At 46.4% G+C, this 7,037-nt stretch overlaps 1 protein-coding gene across 1 annotated transcript; it reads right to left on the reverse strand.

Moving 5' to 3' along the window:
- Positions 1–148: 148 nt before the first annotated feature.
- On the reverse strand, positions 149–1,942 carry LOC119333646. Its single transcript, XM_037606477.1, has 2 exons — positions 875–1,942; positions 149–553 (listed from the first exon to the last, which is right to left on the reverse strand). Exons 1-2 carry the CDS (start codon positions 1,940–1,942, stop codon positions 149–151), a joined length of 1,473 nt encoding a protein of 490 aa, XP_037462374.1.
- Positions 1,943–7,037: the final 5,095 nt, after the last annotated feature.

Raw genomic sequence — 7,037 nt, forward strand, 5'->3', positions numbered from 1 at the left:
AGGGCTTAGGTAGGGTTTAGAGGCGATGATTATGGCTAGATGCTGGTCAGGGATAGAGGGGGGTGCAGCAGAGGTGCGGTAATGCAGGCGAGCACGTGAGGCTGCGTGAGATCGTTGGTTCCCAATGCGAGATTCTCTCTTGGCTCGATCACCCGGGCGGCGCGTTGGCACCCGGATTAGACGCACGTGGGTCAGGTGGGGTGTCCAATTTTGGCACAAACAGAGAGACCAATGGGGGTGTATTGGTTCCTGTGCGCAGCTCGCCCGCATGCGCGGCATCAATTGGTACGTACGGATCTTTTGTAGGATTTGCTCTGTCGGGGGACGCAGCAGCCCTATCATTGTGCATGTTGTGGGGACGCAATGCATGCAGGGTAGACCGGCCATGCAGCGATGCCGTGGACACGAGGGTCGGTCGTATCAGTGCATGGGGTGGCTGGTGGTGATGAGTGTAAGGCCCAAGTATGGACCCAGGGCATGTGGGCAGCGAGGAGAAGGAGAGGGAAAAATAAGATTGTGGGAAGCGGCTGCAGTGGGCAACGGCTAGATCGAGCTGGTCAAAAAGAAAAAGACGAAACCCGTCAAAGTCAAGAGACCCCAACTTGAGAATTTCAAATTTGACTGGGCGGGAGGAGACGCTAGATTTAAAAATTAGATCGTGAACCTTGATTGTGTGGAAATCTTGTTGAACGGAGAAACAGTGGTTTAGGGCTGATTCCACTAGTAGTTCATTAGGTTTGACAGTGATTGGCATGAAAGTAATCTAGAACGGATGTGTATGGTGAGTGTAGTGCACATGAGGTGGAAGCTGATTAAAGCAACTAACATTTAGCATGCGGTAAAAGAAACTAATACCTGGCCGTTTGCATCTCACCTTAGGCAGATCCAGAGTTGAAGGCGCTGGTGGCAGTGATGCAGAGACGACCGACAACAAAGAGGAAGACGTGGAACCAAGCGACAAGGGCATGGCATCATCACTAAGAAGGTGTCGGGCACCACTCATGAGCATAGGCCAGGGGAAGCGGATCAGCATTCTCCTCTTGCGGTAGTCACCCATGGAGGCGATCAGTTTGGCTACTGCGGGCGATGCAACGGTGAAGGAGAAGCAGGAGTCTCCGTCGTCAGTGACCTCGAAATGGAAGTAGGAGTCCCCAAACAGATGAGCGAGGACAAGGGCCATGATCGTGGCGTTGAGAGTGAAGGGAAATTGGATTACACACGCGTACATTCGGCAGCCATGAGGCTGATAGCATGAACGGGCGGTAACATGGGAACGTAGTTGTGACCAAGCCACAGCTTCGAACTGAAGACCCAGGTCATCTGGGATTTGGAGCAACTGGGCAAGCGTCATGCATGTAGCGGCAGAGTGTGGTGGAGACGGGAAGGAGGGCAGAGTCCTAGCAAAAGAGAAGGAATAATTGCAGAAGTGGAGAGTGGTTTGAGCGAGGATGATCTCAGCCACGCGCGCAGACGCGACGTGGAAACGGAAGACCAGAGGAGAGCATTGTGCAACGAAGAAGTGAGCAGCAGAGCCACCCAGGACAGCCTGGAGCAGCGCAGCAACAACAATGGTGTTGAGGTGTCGGTTGGAGTGGCCGAAGGCGATGTATAGCGGTGAGGCGAGGTGAAGGGCCGGTGTGGTGATGGCGAGGCGGAGGTAGTAGGAGCAGTCATCTTCAAACTCCAAGCCCATGGCATTGCCGCAGCCGAGGAAGCAGTGGAGTGCTACTTGCCCGGCCTTGACATAGGGTAGGTCGAAGAATGGCGAAGGTGGTGGAGCCACAGATGATATGAGCTCGTCTAGGGGGTTTGTGGAAAGGGATAGATCAGAAGCAGGGGTGCCCGGCGGGTTTTTGGTGGCCGGGGCATCGCCGGGGGCCGGCGGGGTGACCGACAGGGAGGGTGGAGCGGGGGCGGGAGCGGGAGCGAGAGCAAGAGCCATTCTCTCTCCTTCTCTCGCGAGCGGTAGCTAATATCTTATTTGTCATCTATTTGTATTTAGTTGTCATGTATCTAATTATCACATATTGTTTACTTAATAACTATGTGTCATATGTATGTTTCTTGATCTACAACGGAAGTGGTCATTATTCATATCAAGGGCTTATATGGTTACTAGTAAGCTTGCACGTGTAACACACGTAGTCTCAGGAATTTCATTAATGTTATGATTATCCAACCTTGGACCTAAGCAATAAAGGCATACCAAACATGCTCTTTTTGTCAACATTGGTTAGATGTTCAAAACATCATAAGCAACTTGACAAATCATAGCAGAAAATAAAAACATACTCCCTTCGTAAAGAAATATAAGAGCATTTAGATCACTATATTTCTTTACAGAGGGAGTACTGTCTTAAACTAAAAAGCTATATGTGAGGCGATGCCCAGTTTCACCAGTTAGTTTCTTATCATGTGTCTTGAAGATTGAAAACATCACTGTTCCAAAATATCCTTCACTATTTAACAAAATATTCAGGAGATCACAAGTACAATGACATGTGTAAAAAGCACAGGGCACTACCACCCTTGACTCATACATTTGCACTTCAGCAACATGAAAAAACCGTAAAAGATCAAGAAGGCGGTAGTCCATCCCACCACATCATGCAGAATTGCTATTTTTCGATAGTATTTGATGATAGCATCTCCTCCAGATTCACACCAGCCTTGCTGCAAAAAAGCGGAAAGAGTTTTACTTTTCAAATACCAAGCCATCTACACAAAGCCAAACTAATGGACAAATAACAATATATTCGTACATTGCAATTCACCTTGCTACTGTTGCTATCTCAATCAAAGAGTTTTTGCACATGATAGTAACCGTGCTCCTTAGGTTTCTTCTATGCACGGTATCAACCCTGTAAACATTTGTCGCTCCTTGCTGCTCTAAATGCTGAAGCTAATCCCATACTCAGCTCTAATATGCTTTCTACAAGCCCTATGAATCTGTATGTGTTGACATATAACTACAAGATAAAACGGTACTCAGTCAAATCACATTAAGATGCAATTCATTCTGCAAGATTGTTTAGTGAACTGCTCCTAGCAGTCTATTCTACATGCATTTACAAGCAACCCTAACGGATCAATAAGTCCACAACCTAAATATAGCATACACTACGAAGGTGGTTAACAAAATAAGTAGATTCAATTACTCACTCAAGCTCAATAAAAATCTCCTCGTGATTCTCAGTATGGAACACATCATATCAGTATCTTTACAATATTGGTAGTCAGTAGCAGCCACTAATTCAACAATACCAGCCTGCAACTCAACAAGTGTTTACTCATGTCATCTATCTATTTGAGAAAATACAATGACGTCAGCACAAAAATGACTTCAAAATATGGATAATCTTGCATTACAAGAGGGCGTGAGCTGATAGTGCCAACGAAAAAAGGAGGACACAATCTAAAATCTTCCTGCACTTGAATATAAAGCAGATTGCACTTGAATATAAAGAAGATTGAAGTGTCACCTGCAGAAATAGCAACATGTTGATCAGTAAAAATAACTTCAACAGAAATCAAATGTGAGGAACTGAAAATGGCTAAAACAAAAATGAACAGTCCCAACATATATAACTAACAAAGAAAATGGCGGTGGAAAATAATAATAATAATAGGTAAGTCGTGCGTTAACACTGCAAAAAGAAATTTACAAGATAAAAGAAGAAGTATCAAAGGCTTCATAGAATTTAAAGGTTGCGCGATTTTGTTCCCGAATGCACAAGAGAATTGCACGTCGTTCCACAAAGATAGAAAGAGACAATCCAGCATACATCAAGAATTACATGAGAACGCGTCGGTCTAGCCACGGAAAAATTAAATCCGTAAATGGGTTCCCTCACTAGTAGAAAACAGGGCTATGATCCAGGCCGGCTCAGCCCATTAGTCCCGGTTCAGTCTAGAACCGGGAACAATATGGGCATTGGTCCCGGTTCGTGAGCCCAGGGGGTCGGCCGGGCCACGTGGGCCATTGGTCCCGGTTCGTCTGGACCTTTTGGTCCCGGTTGGTGGGACAAACCGGGACCAATGGGCCTCGCTCCTGGCCCACCACCATTGGTCCCGGTTGGTGGCTTGAACCGGGACCAAAGGCTCCCCTTTAGTCCCGGTTCATGTCATCAACCGGGACCAATGAGGTGCCTATATATACCCCCTCGCGCAAGAGCAGAGCACAGTGCTCTGTTTTTTCTGGCCGAGGGGGAGAGGGCTTTGTGGTGCTCTAGCTCACCTCCTATGCACATGAGGTGTTCGATGGAATGCCCGAGCCACACTACTTAAGCTTTCTCCTCTCGAAGCTCGACCTCCAAGCTCCATTTTCCTCAAGATTTGTCTAGATTTAGCGGTCCGTCACGCCCCGTCCCCGTCTTCACCGCCGTCGATCACCCGCGCCGATCTCATCACCGACACCACCGTGGTGAGCCTCTTGTTCTTCTCTTCTTTCTGAAAGGAAAAATATTCTTACTTGTATGTTTAGATAGATACTTGTATCATTTTCTTACATTTATTATTGCATCTTATATAGTGCGATGGTTTTGGTATCCGCCCCCGTCGGCCCTCGTCCTGTCTATGATTCGGATTTGGTATGTATATTATCTTTATAACTATTGGTTCATTTATTGTTTATGAAAATTATGCCGACCAACATGACATAGATTTTATTTATCTAGGATGTATGTGAATCGGAAATGCCAACCGACCCTATTGTCGAGAGGTTAAATTTAGTTGAAGAAGAAAACAATTTGTTGAAGGAAAAAATAAAAAAAATTGAGGAGGAGAAGATGATATTGGAGTTGCATGTTGCGGATGTCATCGATGATCACAAGATCAAGATGGATGCAATGCGCTTGAAGATTAGAAAGATTAGAAAATATGCCATTCATACCGAGGCTTGGTATCATTATGACGTTGGATCAATTGTTACCTTGGTTGCGATTATGATCGCATTTGTTTTCGCATTGAAATGTTTTACATAGTTTCAATGTATGGTTTAATTAATTAGATGCTCTGGAGAGCTATATGTTGTTAGATGAGAACTATGTATGCACTTTGGTTTTAATGTGATGATGAACTTCTATTAATTTGGACACTTAATTATATATAATGCACACAGATGAACCGGCAATGGATGTACGGTGACAGACACACCCGCGAGTACATTAAGGGCGTGCATGAGTTTCTCGATGCGGCTGAGGCAAACAAGCAGAATGGTTTTATGTGTTGTCCATGCACTGAATGTGGGAATATGAGGTCTTACTCTAACCGGAAAATCCTTCACTCCCACCTGCTTTACAAGGGTTTCATGCCACACTATAATGTTTGGACGAGGCACGGAGAAATAGGGGTTATGATGGAAGACGGCGAAGAAGAAGAGTACGATGACAACTATGTGCCCCCTGAATACGGTGATGCTGCAACGGGGGGAGCTGGTGAAGATCAAGAGGAACCAGACGATGTGCCCAATGATGCTGCCACGGGTGAAGCTGCTGAATATCAAGAGGAACCAGATGATGTGCCCGATGATGATGATCTCCGCCGGGTCATTGTCGATGCAAGGACGCAATGCATTAGTCAAAAGGAGAAGCTGAAGTTCGATCACATGTTAGAGGATCACAAAAAAGGGTTATACCCCAATTGCGAAGATGGCAACACAAAGCTTGGTACCGTACTGGAATTGCTGCAGTGGAAGGCAGAGAATGCTGTGGCTGACAAAGGATTTGAGAAGCTACTGAAAATATTGAAGAAGAAGCTTCCAAAGGATAACGAATTGCCCGATAGTACATACGCAGCAAAGAAGGTCGTATGCCCTCTAGGATTGGAGGTGGAGAAGATACATGCATGCCCTAATGACTTCATCCTCTACCGCGGTGCATACAAGGATCTGAACGCATGCCCGGTATGCGGTGCGTTGCGGTATAAGATCAGACGAGATGACCCTGGTGATGTTGACGGCGAGCCCCTCAGGAAGAGGGTTCCTGCGAAGGTGATGTGGTATGCTCCTATAATACACGGTTGAAACGTCTGTTCAGAAACGAAGAGCATGCCAAGTTGATGCGATGGCACAGTGAGAACTGAAAGAAAGATGGGAAGTTGAGAGCACCCGCTGATGGGTCGCAGTGGAGAAAAATCGAGAGAAAGTACTGGGATGAGTTTGCAAAGGACCCAAGGAATGTATGGTTTGCTTTAAGCGTGGATGGCATTAATCCTTTCGGGGAGCAGAGCAGCAATCACAGCACCTGGCCCGTGACTCTATGTATGTATAACCTTCCTCCTTGGATGTGCATGAAGCGGAAGTTCATTATGATGCCAGTTCTCATCCAAGGCCCTAAGCAACCCGGCAACGAAATTGATGTGTACCTAAGGCCATTAGTTGAAGAACTTTTACAGCTGTGGAATGGAAACGGTGTACATATGTGGGATGAGCACAGACAGGAGGAATTTAACCTTAAGGCGTTGCTGTTCATGACCATCAACGATTGGCCCGCTCTCAGTAACCTTTCAGGACAGACAAACAAAGGATACCACGCATGCACGCACTGTTTAGATGACATTGAAAGTATATACCTGGACAAATGCAGGAAGAATGTGTACCTGGGCCATCGTCGATTTCTTCCGACCAACCATCAATGTCGAAAGAAAGGCAAGCATTTCAAAGGCGAGGCAGATCACCGGAAGAAGCCCGCCATGCGCACCAGTGATCACGTGCTTGCTATGGTCAATGATTTACACTACGTAATCTTTGGAAAGGGTCCTGGTGGACTAGCTGTTCCGAATGATGCTGAGGCGCACGCACCCATGTGGAAGACGAAATCTATATTTTGGGACCTACCCTACTGGAAAGACCTAGAGGTCCGCTCCTCAATCGACGTGATGCACATGACGAAGAACCTTTGCGTGAACCTGCTAGGCTTCTTGGGCGTGTATGGGAAGACAAAAGATACACCTGAGGCACGAGAGGACCTGCAACATTTGCACGAAAAAGACGGCATGCCTCCGAAGCAGTATAAAGGTCCTGCCAGCTACGCTCTTAC

This window comes from Triticum dicoccoides, chromosome 7A, assembly GCF_002162155.2.
Source record: "Triticum dicoccoides isolate Atlit2015 ecotype Zavitan chromosome 7A, WEW_v2.0, whole genome shotgun sequence".
NCBI classification, from domain to species: Eukaryota; Viridiplantae; Streptophyta; class Magnoliopsida; order Poales; family Poaceae; genus Triticum; species Triticum dicoccoides.

Excerpts from the sequence above, each read along its gene's own strand:
- LOC119333646 (XM_037606477.1), bottom strand. The coding sequence starts at position 1,942 with ATGGCTCTTGCTCTCGCTCCCGCTCCCGCCCCCGCTCCACCCTCCCTG. Across the intron at positions 554-874 it reads CAACTCTGGATCTGCCTAAG|CTCGATCTAGCCGTTGCCCA; the intron begins GTGAGATGCAAA and ends CTTTTTGACCAG.